This window comes from Oreochromis aureus, linkage group 7, assembly GCF_013358895.1.
Source record: "Oreochromis aureus strain Israel breed Guangdong linkage group 7, ZZ_aureus, whole genome shotgun sequence".
Taxonomy (NCBI): domain Eukaryota; kingdom Metazoa; phylum Chordata; class Actinopteri; order Cichliformes; family Cichlidae; genus Oreochromis; species Oreochromis aureus.
The window spans coordinates 5017951-5036651 of record NC_052948.1 but is presented as its reverse complement, the minus strand read 5'-3'; the positions used below and the strand labels follow the sequence as shown (position 1 = coordinate 5036651).

The 18701-nt window shown below is 39.2% G+C and overlaps 1 protein-coding gene across 3 annotated transcripts in view; it reads right to left on the bottom strand.

The window, feature by feature from the left end:
• The window catches only part of ptprjb.1 (protein tyrosine phosphatase receptor type Jb, tandem duplicate 1), a 40223-nt gene that overhangs the window by 1420 nt on the left and 20102 nt on the right, over positions 1–18701 (bottom strand). For 2 of the 3 annotated variants that reach the window (XM_039614717.1, XM_039614718.1), the window contains 23 exons: positions 16289–16546; positions 12358–12615; positions 11504–11755; positions 10824–11096; positions 9814–10089; positions 9138–9395; positions 8758–9012; positions 8007–8273; positions 7523–7783; positions 7181–7432; positions 6705–6974; positions 6337–6600; positions 5807–6061; positions 5328–5415; positions 5181–5225; positions 5066–5074; positions 4871–4958; positions 4381–4471; positions 4047–4123; positions 3704–3838; positions 1421–1537; positions 318–478; positions 79–214 (listed from right to left, as the gene is read on the bottom strand). In XM_039614717.1, the coding sequence (XP_039470651.1) occupies positions 79–214; positions 318–478; positions 1421–1537; positions 3704–3838; positions 4047–4123; positions 4381–4471; positions 4871–4958; positions 5066–5074; positions 5181–5225; positions 5328–5415; positions 5807–6061; positions 6337–6600; positions 6705–6974; positions 7181–7432; positions 7523–7783; positions 8007–8273; positions 8758–9012; positions 9138–9395; positions 9814–10089; positions 10824–11096; positions 11504–11755; positions 12358–12615; positions 16289–16546 (4346 nt within the window). The remainder of the gene's footprint in view (positions 1–78; positions 215–317; positions 479–1420; positions 1538–3703; positions 3839–4046; positions 4124–4380; positions 4472–4870; positions 4959–5065; positions 5075–5180; positions 5226–5327; positions 5416–5806; positions 6062–6336; positions 6601–6704; positions 6975–7180; positions 7433–7522; positions 7784–8006; positions 8274–8757; positions 9013–9137; positions 9396–9813; positions 10090–10823; positions 11097–11503; positions 11756–12357; positions 12616–16288; positions 16547–18701) is intronic. The other variant, XM_039614719.1, reaches the window with a different exon arrangement.

The following is an 18701-nucleotide window of genomic DNA, read 5'->3' as shown; positions in this document are numbered from 1 at the left end:
CTGCACATATATCAAATGCAAAGGTTCAGTGAGATGTGGCATATCACTCATCATGTCAAACAAAGTGAACATTCCTACCTCTGTCTGCACCATAAGTGGTCGGTGCATGCGCAGGTCATGAACAATGCCGAACACATCCACTGTATTTTCTCTTTCAATCTGGAAAATCAGTCGGTCAATGGCGATGAAGGTACCTGTGCGCCCCACACCAGCGCTAATCATAAAGAGCATAGAAACACAGATATATTTTTTTGAAAACAGGTCACACTGGATAAATACAAAGTTGTGGGTGTATTTGCATGTGCGCTCTGTCAAACCTGCAGTGGACCACCGTGGGAGAGTGTCGTGAGTACTGGTTCATGTGCTCTCTGACTAAATGTCTGAAGCTGATGAGGAGCTCTGTGGTTTCTGGTACCCCGTGATCTGGCCAAGCTGTGAAGTGGAAGTGACGAACTGCTCGGGTTTCTGCTGTTTTCACCTGAAAGGACAAATAGCGAAGCACCTCAAAACAGCTGAAGATACTCGAGACACGATACTACATACCTCAAAAGGTAACTGGACAACATGACAAAAATTTTGTTGCAAGGATTTATGTTTCAAAGCAAAAGCAAAAGTGTCTTTTCATGAGACTCATAATACAAAGTATTAGTTATATAGCCCAACCGGTCGCAGCAGATGGCCGCACCTCCCTGAGCCTGGTTCTGCTGGAGATTTCTTCCTGTTAAAAGGGAGTTTTTCCTTCCCACTGTCGCCAAAGTGCTTGCTCATAGGGGGTCATGTGATTGTTGGGTTTTTCTCTGTATCTATTATTGTACTGAACAATACAAAGCGCCTTGAGGCGACAGTTGTTGTGATTTGGCCCTATATAAATAAAATTGAATTGAATTGAATAGATGTAAACAGAGAGAACTTTAGTCAACACTGACCTTGTTATTACCACAAATTTGTTAAGATCAGAATCAGAATCAGAATCAGAATCGTGTTTATTGGCCAAGTATATGTGCAGACAAATACAAGGAATTTGGTTCCGGTAGAAGATACTGAAAAGTATTGATTGATAGTCCGTTTTGGTTGTGGGACGCCTACTGTAAACCATGTTAAATATTCAGGGACCATAGGGTTAAGCAGTCTAATGGTCTTTCTCCCTCTCCTTAAAATACTTCTGAAAAATTATAAATATTTATGACACTACATAATTTACAAATATGGATATAATATGGATATATGCTGTATGAATTATGCTTCCTTCCTATTGTTGCCAAATGCTTGGTGATAGGGGGTCATGTAATTGTTGGGCTTGCTTTCTATTATTGTAGGATATTTATCTTGCAATTTAAAGTGTCTTTAGGCACAACATTCACTCTTGGCACTGGTACTATACAAATGAAACTGAATTGAAATCAATCAGAAAAACACTCACATTTTTAATGTCAAAGTCCCTGATGGTCCAGTCTTCAAGTGGTATTTCAGAGGTTGATGTTACAATGATGTTGTCACAACGCATGGTACCAGAACTCCAATATTGCTCACATTTTACCTGGAAAGAAAATATTTTAGTTTTAAAAACTGCAAACATTACGAAAATAACAGTTACATTAAAAAAAGCTGCACTTCCTTTCAGGTGAACATCAAATGACTAAAACATATGAATAGACCACAGGGGATCTTTAATGTTTTTCCTCAGCTGTATAGTTTCATTCTTGGCCTTTATTAGACTCATTCTAAGTGATCAAAATAACCCTCACTTATCTTGTACCAGGTCTAGATACTACCCCTGTCTTAAACAGTGTCCCTTTGTGGTCACCTTCCCTTTATGGCAACTTTCTTCTCATTTGTTGCCCATTTGCCCAAGTTTGGACAGCTAGTGGGTGGGATTACTGTGGTCACATTGATATCATACAGGTTTATAGAGTTGGCTCACGTAAACCAGGCATTAAATTATAGCTTACATCCACCAAGATCTTCAAGGTCATGATTTATTGGTCAAAAATGAACAAAAAGCCTCATAACTATGAAACTATGATTCTTACAACTGTGATATATATGGTCAGCATATAGGAAGTACTATATAAAGATTTTAAATGTTTGTCACATGACCTTTGAGATCTCCTTCAAGCTCAATAGATTGATCTGAAGGTCAAAGTGGCAATACAGCTATATTTATTTAAGACTGTGTTTCTTCGCTCGCTCAGGCCTCTTCCGGGGCAAAAGGGGGCCCTCGGGCCTCCGGCCTCGGGGCCTGCAACTCGGCTCACTCTGGCACAGCTGGCTGCCGGCAGAGCCAGCGGGCACGCCGGTGCAGCCCCCTCTGGCTTCTGCTCCGTGGCTACTGGGTGACCCCCTCGTCTGGGGATCTCCTCAGCCCTTCCCAGGAAGGTGGCACGGATGCCCCTCTGGTGGTACTCCTTGGGCTCTCGCACTCTGGGGCCTCTGGATGTCTGGAGCCTGGATCTCCTCCATGCCTGCTTCATGCCCTGGGGGACGGGGCTATGGCCCTCCACACCCTCTAGCAGACCGTTACATGGGGAAACCTTTTTTGTATACAAGCGTTGATCCACACAGGTGTGCACACGGGTGTTCACTGTTCGTAGACATAAACTACACCTTTCTTAGCTGCTACTTCAAAGCACATTGTGCGCTGTCTGTCCTGCGTGTACACAACAACTTTCAATATTTAGTATTTACTGCTGTTCACACTCAGCTAGATTAACGTGATGGTGTTGTGTTTAGTATGTTGCTTTGTTTTTGTTTGGTTTTTTTTGCTTGTCTTCTCTTCTTTTTCTCTCAACAGGTGATCCAGGAGATTTTTTTTTTTTTTTTTTTCTTTGTCTTTGTAAGTGCCCTTTCTCACTGTCCCTTTTCCTTCTGTTTTTCTTTTCCTTCCTCTCTTTCTTTCTCCCTTTCCTATCCCCCGTCATGTCTGTCCCATCTGTAACAACTGAAAATAAAATAAATAATAACAACAAAGTTTGATCAAATGGACCAATACGGCAATGCCATGATGATCCATTTGGCAGAACAAATCCATTTGGTATCCTTGTTGGTCTTCAGACAACAATTCTGACGGCTTAAGGAATAATAAGGAATAATATATGGTGAATATCACATTATGTTACAACAATTTTTATAGATGTATTTAAAGAAGAATTCTGATTTAATTTTTGCAATTCTGACTCAAATCTCAGAATTCTGGAAAAAAAAAGACATTCCACCTTTTTTTTCCCAGTGGCCCTAATACTCTATATCCACATAAATACAATAATAATAATAATAATAATAATAATAATAATAATAATAATAATGCTCAAAATTATATCAAGTATATCATAATGGAATTTCGTTGATCAAATAAGTCTGCACACTTCTTTGGAGACATTTAAAAAGATCAAAGAAAACAAAATAAATATATAAAATATATGATAATATTCCCTTAAAAGTAACTACTGCCCAGCGAATGAGCTGCCTTGATAGACATTTATGCTCACTGAGTGCTTTTTGTGTTCTTGCTAATTTTCTTTCCTATTGTTTGTTAGTTTTTCTGATGTAAAGAATTCCATCACAGAAAGTGTCATTGATGTCATTTAGGATAAGATGCTTTTGCTTAAGGCACATTTTTCTTTTTAAAATAAGGGAGTACATTGTGTGTGTCTGTGTGTGTAAACATGCTTGTCCTGCGAGTTGTGGTGTTTGTGTTCATACTCACTCGTCCCTGTTCATTACAGCGTGTCAGCATGACCAGAGTCTGCACATTCTTCTCCCAGATCATCCTCCAGAAATCGTTGACCGTGGTGGGTAAAGGACCTTGAGCTGCAATAAATTCCTTCCTCGAGTTGTAACCCTGCCAAATAAAATGTGAACTCAACCACATGAAACAGCCAGTTGGATTTTTCTGAGATGTTTTTCAAAGCAGAGTTTACATGAAGGCGGAAACGTTTAATCAATGGCATGTCAAGAAGCGAAGTTATGTTGCTCAGTAGGCTCAGTAGTGTTTACTGATGCTGAAATGACTGTGGCAGAGAGCTGCTTTAAAAAGTGTCAGTACGCACCGGCATGTAGTTAGCATTGATGTAATCATCAGACGGACTTCCATGGAGAATTGAAAGTTTCACCCTAGAAGAGTCATCTAGGAGGCGAACCGGAGGGTAAATGAAATGTAACAGAGGAAATTAAAGGGAAATCTAATGAGATCTAATGAGCATTATTATTTAAAAAATTATAAGAAATTATTTTCCTACATTGTTATGCATTAATAGATGCATGATATTTTTTGGTTCAAGGCACAAACTAACATGAGAAAATGGTAGCAGACGCTGTAAGGCAGGCAATGAGTGGGGATGTTATGGTCAAAGCAGCAGAGATGGATTTGTTAAAGTGACTCACATGGAAGCACATTGTTGTAGCGATTCTTAGGCTTGTTCTCCACATTCAGTGCATGTAACTTTGACTGAGCTGTGCCAACAACCTTCAGGTCCTTTAAAATACAAAAAAAAGTTGGTGTCTACATGCGGAGTACCAGAGAAGCAAATGAAACGTTTTCCGGGTAGTTTTTCTTTATTTTGCCCTTTGCTTTTTTACATTACATTTCAGTATTATTTTGGCTCATTCCCGTAACAGTAATTACATTTGATTTTAGTTTAGTTGCACCTCTCCAAGATGTCTCTTTTCGGGCAGCAAAAAGCTTTTGGAGCACTGTAAGTAATACTGTAAAGCTGTACCAGGAATGATTTATTACTGTTATACTGACATTGACACTGGTGAGTGTGTCTGGAACACAAATTGTTAAAATAAGAAATCAAAATAAAAATGTTCTACTATGAATAAGCATATTTACAAATCAAGAGTCAGGGAATATTCAGTTTTGGGGATTTACCTCAAATTCTTCTGCAAAGCCACAGTTGGAGTCTGCTCTCTGCTTCTTGTAATAAGCCTCAAAGTCCTCCACACTCACGGCCACACTTCTGCTCAAACCAAAGTTTAGGCAAGAGTGATAAGGTTCTTTTAGAAAAGTATTAATATTTGAAAGATCTGCTGAAGCTATGAGAGTTAAAGAAAAATTTGTACTTACACTTTGGCTCTATAAAAAATGTAAAAAAGAAGAAAAAGTAGCAATTAGAGGAACAATTGTTTTCTAAGTATATCACGCATACAGTACAACGAAATGATAAAAATACAGATTTTACCTTAAAGATTGAATCTGGATGTCTGGTGATTCTTTTTTGGCTAGCCTACAGAAGTAGATAGAGTATATAAACTGTAAATTTAGAATTTATTCATATACATGGAGATTTAATGAACATGTTTTTTAATCACTGGTGATAGTGGCAAACCTTTTCCAGTAGATAATAAAGGCGATGAGGACACTGAAGAGAATGAAAAAAACTGCTACTGATACAGCAACAGCAATAGTAGTGATAGCTACAATGGTTGGAAAAATTGTAATAGAGAAATGAAGAAAGATTAGACATTCGTAAAACTGATCCATTCGAGTCATTAAACATCCTGGGATCAATCTGTAGTATGAAACTATTGTGTGTGACACCATTTGATTGCACCAAGCTAGCAGAATTTACTGGCATGGGCGGATCATTGATAAAAAATAAAAGTGTACTATCAACTACAGCTCAACCAACAAAAACAGCCACAGACAAGTTAATGCATAGATGTTTTTGAGCACCATTAAGAAAAAAGGATTTTATTAGGAACCGGTATTTTCTATAAAAGGCTTCTTTATGTATCTCAAACTCAAGTTTTTAAGTACATTAGAACACTAATATCATTCTACATTGTGTAAAGCACAAAGCCTTACCTATGCCTGTTGAGCACATGCGATACACAGGAATGCTGGGATTTCCATAGCTTAGAGTTTTTACAGTCACATTATAGTTAGTATTGTGGTTAAGGTCAGAAATAGTATAATTGCAGGAGCTGGTAGTGATGTTGTTTCCATTTACAATCATCTGGAAGCCAGTGTGTTGGCCAGGGGGTGTGGAACATGACAAGATGATTTGTGCAGTATTGTCGTTTGGACCTTGACAGACTAAGATTGTCACTGGGCTTGCATCTGTAGCATGAAACAGAGATAAAGAAAAAAATAGAACACTTCTAATGAACAAATCTGTCAGTTCTATTAAAGTGGAGTATTTCTATCAAATATCTAAAAAAAAAATACAAAATCTGTTTTTGACAAAATTTTATTTGTCAAAAACAGATTGTTCAATTAATTATCTTGCATTGCTTGTTTTGGTGACAGTGGAATAATCAAAATTACATTTTTCATATGTAAAAGATAGGTGACAAAATTTTGAATTTTGAAGAATTATTATTTAGTGTTCGTACTTGTGCATCTGGTGATCGTTACTTGTGTACCCTGTGTTCCATCAGAGGTCTCTGTGGTGACGTTAATGCTATAGCACTGACCAGGTTCCAAGTCAGTGATATTATACACAGTTTGTGCAACTGTGAAGTCCTGCATTTGGGATTTAGTTTGATTCCAGGACAAAAAGTATTTATAGCTTTTCTTGTATTCAGGAGGATTGCTCCAATTGACTATGATGTGTGTCTCTCCTGGAGTGGCCATGAGGTCCTGCACTGCCAGTGGTCCTGTCACATATTTGACAGATATAAAAGGTTATCCATACAGTAAAGATGAAAGAGGAGACTGCCTAGACTTCCACAATACTTCTTTACAGAAATGAAAGCCTTACTTGTTGTGACCATGTAGATGTAAACCGTCTCACTCTGAAATCCCAGTTCCCCCACAGTTGTCGCAGAAATGTTGTAGGAAGTCCCAGAAGACAGGGAAGAGAAGTTCCATCTGGTGTTTGTGGTAGTGATATTTTTGGATTGCTGGGATGATGTGTAAGTCAGCAGGTAGTAGAATTTTGCACCAGTCATCAGAGGCGCCTCTGTCCATTGAGTTTCAATGGAACTTGTTGTTTTACTCAGGTTCTTAATCGGCCCAGGAGGGTTAGGGACTGGAGGAAGGGGGATGCAACATGTTATCTTATGTAAGTGCTCACTGTTGTAATTAATTTTGTTTTACAATTTGTTAGTGTAGTGTCAAATTAAACTTTATCAGTAACAGCTCAATTCTCAAAACCTGCTGAAGTAAATAACAACATACATACATATTCACATAAATATGACTACACTCAAAACTGAAGAAATGTATTCTACTCACGAGTGGCGTTAGTAACGAGTTCAGACGATGCATTGAAGGGTCCACTTATTGTGGTTAAAATGACGCTGTACGCCCGTCCAGCTGACAGGTTTGCAAACTGGTACGATGCAGTCAAATTGTTCAGGGATTGAATAGTTGTATTAGGTGTTAGGTAAAGACTGTAACTCTCCACATTTCCTTTAGGTTTCGTCCATGTCACGGTGATGGAACTATTCGAATGACCTGAGATAGTGGGCTGTACTGTCTCGGGCTCTGTTGATGTGATGAGAGAACAAAGGATTAAAACATGTCAACAATGATAGTCTGACAAAGAAAACTTGAAATAGCAGCTGAGAGTCGTACTGGTGTACTGAGAGGTGCAGACTGTTTGTCCTTCAATGCCATTTGCTGCCATGACAGAAACACAGAAGGTACAGTTGGTCCCAGGGTCGAGGCCTGAGATCTGTATGGTTTCTTGTCTCAGAGTGTCGTTTTTGTAGGCACAGCCTGATGTAGCAACTCGATATTTATAGTCATCCTTGTACTCAGCTGGCTTCGTCCAATTCAGATTTATAGCAGTTGTGTTTATGGTTTCAGCCTTCAACTCAGTAATACCATATGGCCCTACAAACACAGGAGGAATTATTATTATTATTATAACAACAGCAGTATTATAGGAACATGAACAGCACTTTTCTTGTAACAGCTCTCTTTCACTGGAATAATGATAAACTACCCAAGCTCAGCTTTTGATGGTTGCTGACTTTGTTTTTACTGATTTAGTTTGAGTTTAGTATCGGGGATTTCCAGGAGAAGCAGAAATTCTGACAACATATACTGTACATACGTGTGAAGTAAGACACTGTCCCAGGATCTGCCTGAGTGCCATCTGCTGTCAGTGTAGTGACAGTGAAGTTGAAGTTGCTCCCAGAACGAAGATTTATGATTGTTGCGTTTGTTATTTTCACATTTAATTCGTTTACAGTAACATTGGACTCGTTGGTGACCTGCACCCAATAAGAGTAGCTTAATTTGCTCTCCTGCTGTTTCCACACCAAGGTCACTGCATTTGTAGTTATTTCTGTCTGAGTCAGATTGGATACAGGAAATGGTCCTGAGAAAATGAGACAGACGAAAAACCTGTGATTGCTGCTACATGTTCCTCACACTCAGAGGAAAAAGAAATACGATAAATAGTATTAACAATACTACTATTTTGGAAAAAGGACACCTGCATTACATCTATGTACTCAGCATGTCACTTGATGCTTCTGAATTAACTTAGTATTTGTAAAGAGTGTATAATATTTGTCTTTTCAAAATCTTATCATGTTCGAGACATGAACATGATAACAGTTGATTCAAACATTTAAAAATCTGTCTGAATGACCTTTTGTTGTCATTTCATCCAAGAAACAAAACAAAACAAAGAAAAACAAACAAAGGAAAGAAAAAATGTAAAGTATACCAGTAAAAATAAACTCTGTCAGATTGAAAGACAAAGGATAAACTCAATAAAAAATAAAAAAAATAAAACAAAAAAAATCAGGAATCTCCACTGTAACAACTGCAATCTCATCAGCTGTATGTCTACTCACTGGTATAGTTTACTGTTGTCACTGATGTACTTTTATATCCCATTACACCCACAGTAACAACAGAGATATTGTAGGGGCTTCCAGATGGGAGGTTCCCCAGCAGGAACCAGTTGTCTTTTGTCACAAAGGTGTTGTTAGTGGTGATGACACTAAAGTTGTATTGGTTGTGCCTCATGTTCTGTGGAAGGGCCCAGGTGAAGTTGATGGAATTAACCGTCTGAGATTTCACTGTGATGGAGCCAGGAGGGTTGGGAACTGAAGAAGGAGAAGGATTTGTTTATTTGATTGATTCAAACAATACATGCATTTTTAAAATAGGTGTTGATTAAAATGCTGAATATACAATTTGAGGTAGAAGTCAGATTGTCAATGAAACTCACAAGTTGCGTTGCAGACAGGTGAACTGTTACTCTCATAAGGTCCACTTTTGGTGATCAACTGCACACAGTAAATTACTCCTGGTGTCAAGTCCACAAAGACTGTGTTTGCAGTTTGATTGTTTACCGTCCTGTTCACTAACTGTCCAGCACTATTTAGCACAACACTGTAACTGGAGACCTTCCCTGTCACCAGTGTCCAGTTCACTGAAAGGCTAGTTGTGGTTCCTACGGCTGTAATGTTTGAGACTGCTTCAGGTACTGGAAAAAAAAGAAGATTCAAATTAAATGAACATTAATATTGGACTAATAGGGGCTGAGTAGTAACACAAAGAAAATGTCAACCAAATTTACTTGTAATCTGACCAAAAAAGTGTTTAAAGATTTACTTTTAGAGGTTTGGCATCATTGAAAACCCTGAATCAGGATTATATTTTGGCTCAGGGTTGAGATGTTTTAGAGAAAGGTTACAAACTTAAGAGCAAAGGTGTCAAGCTAACAGCTAATGACTGTTAAACAGGGAGGACAATTTTTTATGGAAATTATAGGCTCCAGCTTTTCTGAAGCTAATATATCTGCCTACAGTGCCTGGAATTTGGTCATTTTTCTGTCTCTTTTCTCTTATCAATACTTGACTTTGGCCACATACAAACCCAAGTATATATATCTTAGTTCTTACTTGTGTAACTGAATGCCTTTTCCACCGTAGATTCACTTCCTTCTGCAGCTTTTGTTCTGACTGTGACACTGTAGTTAGTTCCTGGGTTCAGATTCAGAAGTACTACAGAAGTGCTGTTATCGGGGATATTTGTTGAGTTAATAAGTCCTCCTGTGTCATTGTAAGTCTCAACTAAGTATATGTAATACGATTTGACCCCCAGTGGATTTAACCAGTTCACATTTAGTGAAATAGTAGATTCAGGGCTGACTATTAGATTCCTCACAGGGTTTGGCACTAAAAAAGATGACAAATTAGGAAACAACGTTAAACAGCAGAAGTTAAATGAGTGTCACTCATAACATCAATATCCCTGATTTAATAGGAAACAAGGACCCATGTTGCATGTCATACCAAACTCTTCACACCATATTTCCTGTCTATATCTTAACGATAAACTGTCCAACACTGACACTGATAAGATAAGATAGGATAAGAAGAACTTTATTTGTCCTGAGGGAAATTCTTTTTGTCATACATGTGCTCAATGCAGCAAGAGAGACAGAGGAACAGAGTAATAAGATATACAATATGTACAATAGAATACAAGTATACAGTAATATACAGTAGGATAGTGCAAAATTTAATCGAATAACTGTAGCAAGTAACAGTATAACTATATCCTGAAAAATAAATAGCTTAGCTTAGCTATCAGTGCAGGTGATTCTAAAAGTGACATAGTATTGTGCAAATGGATACAAGAGTAGCAGCATATGATGGGGAGATGAAACAAACATTCAATGAAAAAACTGTTGGGTAATATTGCACGGTCTGAATGGAAAAGGAATAGCTTTGTTATTAATCCTCAGCAAAATCACCTACAGAGTGAGGAAGAGTTGTACAGTTTTATTGCCACCTGCACAAAGGATATTATATGTTGATTAATACGAAGTGTTCTTGCTGGCCAATAAAACCATGGATTAAAAACAGACAGTTGATGGCTTTGGGGGTTTTTTTTTTGTTGTACTTACAGGTAAAAGAAGAATTCTGAACAACCGTGCTGCTTAAATTTCCAGGTCCAATAGTTTTTACTGTTACAGTGTAGTTGGTTCCAGAGTCAAGAAGTGAAAGCAAAGTGTTATTTTGAGTGGAAGTTGTGTTTTGACTGGGACCACCCACAGCCTGATAGGTGATACTGTATATGATGTCTGGAGCTCCGGTCATCTCATCAGGTGTTGCCCACTGCAGCTGGAGTGAGGAGTTGCTCCGGCTACTGAAGATGATGGACCCTGGAGCTTTGGGAACTAAAGGGGACAAATAACACCATGTTGACATCTTAAAGTCATTTTGATAGTTTAAAGAAGTACAGTTTTAGTCCAATAACAATGTAATAAAATAAGTATACTCCTATGTTTCCAGGTAGGGTGCCACCTTTTATCTACAGACACAGTTACAAAAGGGATCAAATCATTTCAATGTGATGGATTTTTTGTTGTTGTTGTTGTTTATCTGTTTAGGTGTTTCTGAATAACACATTTGAAAACAGCAATTGAATATAATATTTTTGTAGCCAATTTAACATTTATTATCACAAGAATCCCATTATTCATGTTTGAAGCATCATCATGTTTGATCTAATAGTATCCACAGTTGTTCTCAGGGTCTTAAAAAACATGGCGATAAAGAAAAGAGATTAGGTTGTTGGGCTTACCAGTGGCAAATGACACCTGGTCAGATGTATTCCAGAAGATTCCAGCAAAAGCAGTCACTGTGATATTATAGAGTCTCCCGGGTTTTAAAGAAGTAAAATTGGTTGTTGTGGCCACTGTTTGACTGGAGTTTGTAAAGTTTTCATTGGATATATTGACCTGATAATAACTAATGTTTCCTTGAGGCAAAATCCAGCTGATGCTTAAGGTGTTGGTTCCTTGTGTAACACTAATGGTCCCAGGCTTTTCAGGCCCTGTAGAATAAAGATGTAAATGGCATTTTAATAACAAAAACATATTAAACACAATATTACAAGTTTTAGTCTCCATATACAGTCACAACTAGACATTTTTGAACAGCTATACTGTAAATATATTTTGATTTTCCTTCACTACTCAAAATTATGGACCAGGCATAAAGTGTATAGCTTTAGTTTGAATAAGTTCACATTAACATTTAAAGTAGTTGACTGATTTTAGTTGTTTCATTATTTAGTGCAGTTTAATTGACTTTGCAGTTTAAGCTTTGGATATCTTCACCTTCATTTAAGTGACAAAATTAGATAAAGACAATCTAAAAATCAGTACTTGTACAATAAGAAAATGTACAATCTCATCCTCTGCATTATTCAGTCTTTTAAATTTTTTAAAAACCTATATTGCAACAAATGTCTATATAGAAGTTCTAAAATATTGCCCTATTAGAGATAAAACTATTAGCACAACACTATGTGTGAAAGAATAAAGATACACCAAAACCTCGTCTCATCTGCGCTGCTTTGGGGTGATGTAGCCAAATTCATCCAACTTGAAACCTGTAAATATCTCACTAATACAATACACAACAAGGACCTACTTGTGAAGGTAGATATAGAGCTGTTATCTCCCACATTTGACTGCTGTACAGCAGCAGCAGCCACTGTAATCTTGTACGGGGTGCCAGGGGTTAAGCCTGGAATAGTAAAGAAAGTTTCATTTGTGCGATTGGAGACCGGTTGTCCCCCGTTCCACCGGATTATGTACCAGTCAACACCCCCATCTGGTTTAGTCCAACTTATAGTCACAGATGTTGTTGTGACATTGGTGAAAGTAAGGTTCTTGACCACAGCAGGTTCTGAAAATAGAATGAAAAAAGAACATACATATAATTAGTCAAACTCTGGAATGACTTTCCTGATAATTTTACATTTGACTTAGAAAACAGTGACTAAAGAAATCTTTGTAGTCATCTTTGTAGATTAACAACTGAACAACTGAACAGCCTTACAAAACTGCACATAAGGACACCCAGCTGACATATATGTGACCCTCATTTCTGCTGAATTTTTATTCTTATCATGGAAGTCTTTTATCTACACAGTGCCCTCACAGAACCGATTTACTGTATGAACAATACGCCATGGTCCGAGTGAGCAGCTGGTGTTGTTCCTCTGTCTGCTGTGTTTTTCCTGGATCCGCCCTGGGGTGGAGTCCTGCCCAATTCCACTCACCTGTCTCCCATCGGCAGTATTTAGCCAGGCTGCACTTAAACCCGGCGTAGTCATTTCTACGTCTCCAGTCTGTCAGCTATTTGGACATTCATTGTCTACCCTGCTTGTCCTCCTGTCCACTGCCTCTTCTGGAGCTAACCACAACCTCAGGTTGTAGAAAGTAGAGACGCTCATCAGACTGCCGCTCACTCGGCTCACTTCCCCTGTGCCTGAAACTACCTCACCTGCAAGTAAGCGCTCACCTCAATCTTTCTCACACCTTCCTATGCTCAGTTCCCTTTTCCTCTATGGTAATCTCACCTGATCTCATCCTGCACGTATGATGACTTTCTTCGGAAATTGAAAAATACTTTCTCTCACACCATCTCTGATGGCAGTGAAGCTAAGAAACTGCTACATTTGTGTCAGGAAAAGCGCAGTGTTGCAGAATTTGTGATAGTTTTGCACTGCAGCTGCAGAATCGGGCTGGCCTGATCATGCCCTCCAGTTAGTTATTCTCCAACCTTAAAATGATCAGATGAAAGATCGATTGGTCTCGCATGACGAGCTCTCATTTTTCGAGGATCTGGTCTCTCTCTCCCCCTAAGGGGGTCTTCAGCCTCTGTATTGTTGTGGGTTGTTTTTTTATTTATTTTTTTTGAAACCTGTATTGCAGTGAATGTTTATATAAACGTTCTAAAATATTATTCTTTTAGACATTAGCACAACACTATGTGTGAAAGAATAAAGGTACTGCAAAGCTACAAAAAAACCCCAAACTCTTCTCATCTGTGCTGCTTTGTGTATGACAGTGGTTCTCAAACATTTCACAATGAGTACCACCTCATAAAATATATGGCTCTTGAAGTACCACCCTTATGACCGACATATAGGTTATAAGGGTGGTATTAAATAGTATAGGCCTATTTAACACCACATACAGTTTACACTGACAATTTTATTTCTTACATGAATGTTATTTATTTTAACCGTCATAAACAGGGTGTGACAAGTGATAATAACAACTGTACTGCATAAAAACATTCAGACCAGGTGGGATATCCAAACTTTAAGTGATGACCTGATGAAACCTGCTTCCGGTCCAAACTATTCTGCATTTATTAGGGCTGTTGTGTTTTTAACGTTTTAATGTTTTGTATTTTGTTCTATTTAACCTGAGCAAGCCCCTAAAAAAAGTCGGTGATCACTGTAGGCCTCTCTCGGTTTTAATCATCACTATTTATTTTAAAGCCCAGTTTATAAAACATTACGATGTAACTACAGCCCAGTTGCTTTTAGGATTGATTTTAAAATTTTACTGCTGGTTTTTAAGGTTCTTAACGGTACTGCACCTCCTTACCTGGCAGAGCTTCTTAGCATTTACTGCCCCAGCAGATCTTTGAGGTCAGCAGACTTGATGCTTTTAGATGTTCCCAGGTACAAATTAAAGACTAGGGGAGAGAGGGCTTTTGCTGTGGCTGCACCCAGACTGTGGAACAGTTTACCCCCCCACATCAGATTCTCCACAAGCCTAGGAACTTTTAAAACTGCTCTTAAAACTCACCTCTTTTCATTGGCTTTTAGCAAGGTTTAACCTATTGTTTTAATTTATTGTTTTATCAGTGAGGTATTTTATGTACCTGTGTTTTATAGTATTTTATATTTGTATTTTATTGTACAGCACTTTGGTCAGCCTTGGTTGTTTTTAAATGTGCTTTATAAATAAACTTGACTTGACTTGACTTGACAGTCCATGCAGCAGTATATTAATGATTACCTTATATTGCAGTTGTTCTTCTCATTAAGTTTGGTCCGTTTACAGATTAGAGATGAAACTTTATTAATCACTCGGGTGGGTTCCTCCGGGAAATTCATTATCCCGACATGCGATTGCATCTGTCCCTAACCTTCGGGAACCCTCAGATTAACTTTTATCGAGTGGAAAAAAAGTTAGCGTTCATCCTCCAGCTTCACTGTGTTTATATTATGCTAACCATAGTTGTGTAGCTAGCCACCACACAGAACATCATTAAATATACCAGCTAGCCCAACTTCAGACAGTAACCCTACAAACGTCACTGCTGTTTAGTTTTCTGTCTTCATTTATGTTGGAAGTGATAGCAGAGCTGTACATTTTAATTTTTGCCGTGGTGGTTAAGCTGCCGGATTTTTGGCTTAACAACCCTCCTTCGTAGTTCGTGACCGCCACAGCTCAGTTTGCTCTTCATGGCGTTTCAGCTGACGACACGAAATGTGGTGGTCTTGCTGGATCTGCTGTCCACCTGCCATGTGATGACCCTCCTCCGGGATCCCCCCAGCCAAGGGAAATACACAGCTCTCAATACTCTGCTGTTGCGGCACTACTCCCTCTCTCACATAGAGCGGGCCGTGAAACTCCTCTCTCTCTTGGGCCTGGGTGATGGTACCACTCTCAAGCTCACGGAGAGCATGCTGTCCTTGCTAGGAACGGATGACGGTGGATTCCTCTTCATTCACGTCTTCCTCCAACAGTTGCCGGTGCGAGGTGGCCTCGCCAACTCCCTGCTGCTGGCCTCAAAGGATTACCACCCTCTCGCAAAAGAAGCGGATCGCATTGTCCTGGCTACCAGGAGCTTTGGCATCCGGCCGATAATTCCTGACTCAACGATGTTACCTCCCTCTCCCCACCGATTTTCCCGGGAGCATGCGACTCATCAATGGTGGCTGGGATCGCAGCACCGTGGAAAAGGGCAGTGTCTTTACAACCAGCGTGACAGCGCAGTGGCGCCTTTGCAATTTTAAACCCCACGGAAATGAGCCCACCAGCTCTATGTAATGGCTGTGACCACTGGCGATAAGGAAATGCTGCTCTTCATAGAGGAATCACGCACAGGGAGACGTTTTCTGGTTTACTCCGGCTACCAGAAGAGCCTCGGGAACTCTCGTGTCATCTTTGCATACCTCCCCAGTGGTATATTATTTAATCTTAAAAAAAAAATTGGAGATTTCCCGCATACCACCAAAGAGAGCCCAAATACCAGTAGCGATACGTGTACCACTGTTTGAGAAAGACTGGTGTATGATGTAGCCAAATTTGACTGCTTTGCTACATCAGGTCCTGGTTGCATTGAAATTGTTAAAAGGAACAATGCAATCTTAACTGGATGAAGAAATCTGATTTGACAGGAGAATAGCATTTGGATTCTATTTATGTATCAGATATTCCTTAAAACGTCATACATGACTAAACAGTTCAGAGTATGAAGGACAAAACAGGTATAATCATCCAACTTGAATCCTGTAAATATCTCACTAATACAATACACAACAAGGACCTACTTGTGAAGGTAGATGTAGAGCTGTTATCTCCCTCATTTGACTGCTGTACAGCAGCAGCAGCCACTGTAATGTTGTACTGGGTGCCAGGGGTTAAGCCTTGAATAGTAAAGAAAGTTTCATTTGTGCGGCTGGAGACCTGTTGTCCCCCGTTCCACCGGATTATGTACCAGTCGACACCCCCATCTGGTTTAGTCCAATTTATAGTCACAGATGTTGTTGTGAAACCAGTGAAAGTAAGGTTCTTGACCACAGCAGGTTCTGAAAATAGAATGAAAAAAGCGCATACATGTAACTAGTCAAACTCTGGAAGGACTTTCTTGATAATTTTATATTTAACTTAGAAAATGGTGACTAAAGAAATCATCCTTGTAGATCAACAAAGTAAAAGAATTGTTAGGCCAACAAAGACAAGTCCTGACTGCAACACATAAGAATCAAGAGAACTGATTCAAGTGCAACGTGAGAGGATCGTGAGTAAAGGTAATAACAATCACAATCAGCCAACGATCACTTGTAGAACCAAAGATTTTCACCATGCAGAGCAAAAGTAAGAGCAGAGACCAGCCAAAGCCTAAAACACAGGTTGTTTTAAATAGTCCACTTCTGGCCATTTTCTGACTCTCCACCCAGGAAACCCCTGCAACAAAACAGATGCATGCAAAGAGCAAACCCACACAAAGGACTAGGGTTGGAACACAGTCCAAATTCAAGACTGTAGCTGATGCCCAAAAGGCAAGTCAGTCTAACTTGTCACAGTCCTGGGTCGGTGAGCCAGTGTTTTGTATTTTGGCTTATTATATAGTCTTTGATTTCATTGCTATTTAGGTTCTAGTCTCTTCGTTTCTGTTCTGTGCTCCTTCTGTGTTCCATGTTCCCTGTGTCTCCTCACTCAGTGTCTAGTCTGTGTCTTTGTGATTACAGGTTCTTAGGTTTTGCTCTGTATCTTTGTTTAGTCATCTGTCTACCCTGTCAGCTGTGTCCCCTTTTGAAGTCTGCGTTGTCCACACCTGTCCTGTGTTTCCTGTTTTATTTTTTATAATCCTTGTCCTGTGTGCAGCATATCTAGTTTTGCTTCCCCTTGTCTCATTATGTCTAATTAGTCCCAGCTGTGTTTCCCTCCTGTTTCCCATTCATTCATTACTCCCTTGTGTATTTAAGCTCTGTGTGTTCCTTTGACTTTTCTCGTCTTATACCTCCTCATGTCGTGTAAGTCTCTCCATGTGTCTGGTTTCAGTTTTAATCTTGCGCTTCTAGTTCCCAGTATTTTGTTCTTAGTTTTGCACTCAAGGTTTTGGTTTGTTTTTCTGAGTTTATTTTATGAAGGATTTTTTCCAGCAAATAAAGCTGCTGTTCTAAGTTTATTTTCCATGCACGAGTGTCTGCATTTGGATACTTCTTGTCTGCCACAGCTACACGTGACATTAACAGAACTGCACATAAGGACACACAGCTGACATATGTGACCCTCATTTCAGTTAAAGTTTTATTCTTATCTGGACATTAAATAATACAGTTTCATTTCATGATATTTGCTATCATGGAAGTCTTTTATCTACACAGTGCCCTCACAGAACCGATTTACTGTATGAACAATACGCCATGGTCCGAGTGAGCAGCTGGTGTTGTTCCTCTGTCTGCTGTGTTTTTCCTGGATCCGCCCTGGATTGGAGTCATGGCCTGTTCCACTCACCTGTCTCCTATCAGCAGTCATTAGCCAGACTGAATTTAAACCCGGCGTGGCCATCTCTACATCACCAGTCCGTCAGCTATTTGGACATTCATTGTCTAGCCTGCTTGTCCTCCTGTCCACTGCCTCTTCTGGAGCTAACCACAACCTCAGGTTGTAGAAAGTAGAGACACTCATCAGACTGCTGCTCACTCGGCTCACTTCCCCCGTGCCTGAAACTACCTCACCTGCAAGTAAGCGCTCACCTCAATCTTTCTCACAAATTCCTATCCTCAGTTCCCTTTTCCTCTATGCTAATCTCACCTGATCTCATCCTGCACGTATGATGACTTTCTTCGGAAATTGAAAAATACTTTCTCTCACACCATCTCTGATGACAGTGAAGCTAAGAAACTGCAACAAACTGTCATAAAAAGCGCAGTGTTGCAGAATTTGTAGTAGATTTTTACTCCGCAGCCAGAGAATCCAGCTGGCCCAATCATGCCCTCCAGTCAGTTTTTCTCAAACCTTCAAATGATCAGATATGATCAGAATGATCAGGCTCTGTTTGAATTGAAATTGTTAAAAGGAACAATGCAATCTTAACTGGATGAAGAAATTTGATTTGACTTGAATTCTACATATGTATCAGATACTCCTTAAAACTTAATATATGTGTAAACAGTTTGTACAATGAAGAACAAAACGTATATAATCATCAAACTTGAATCCTGTAAATATCTCACT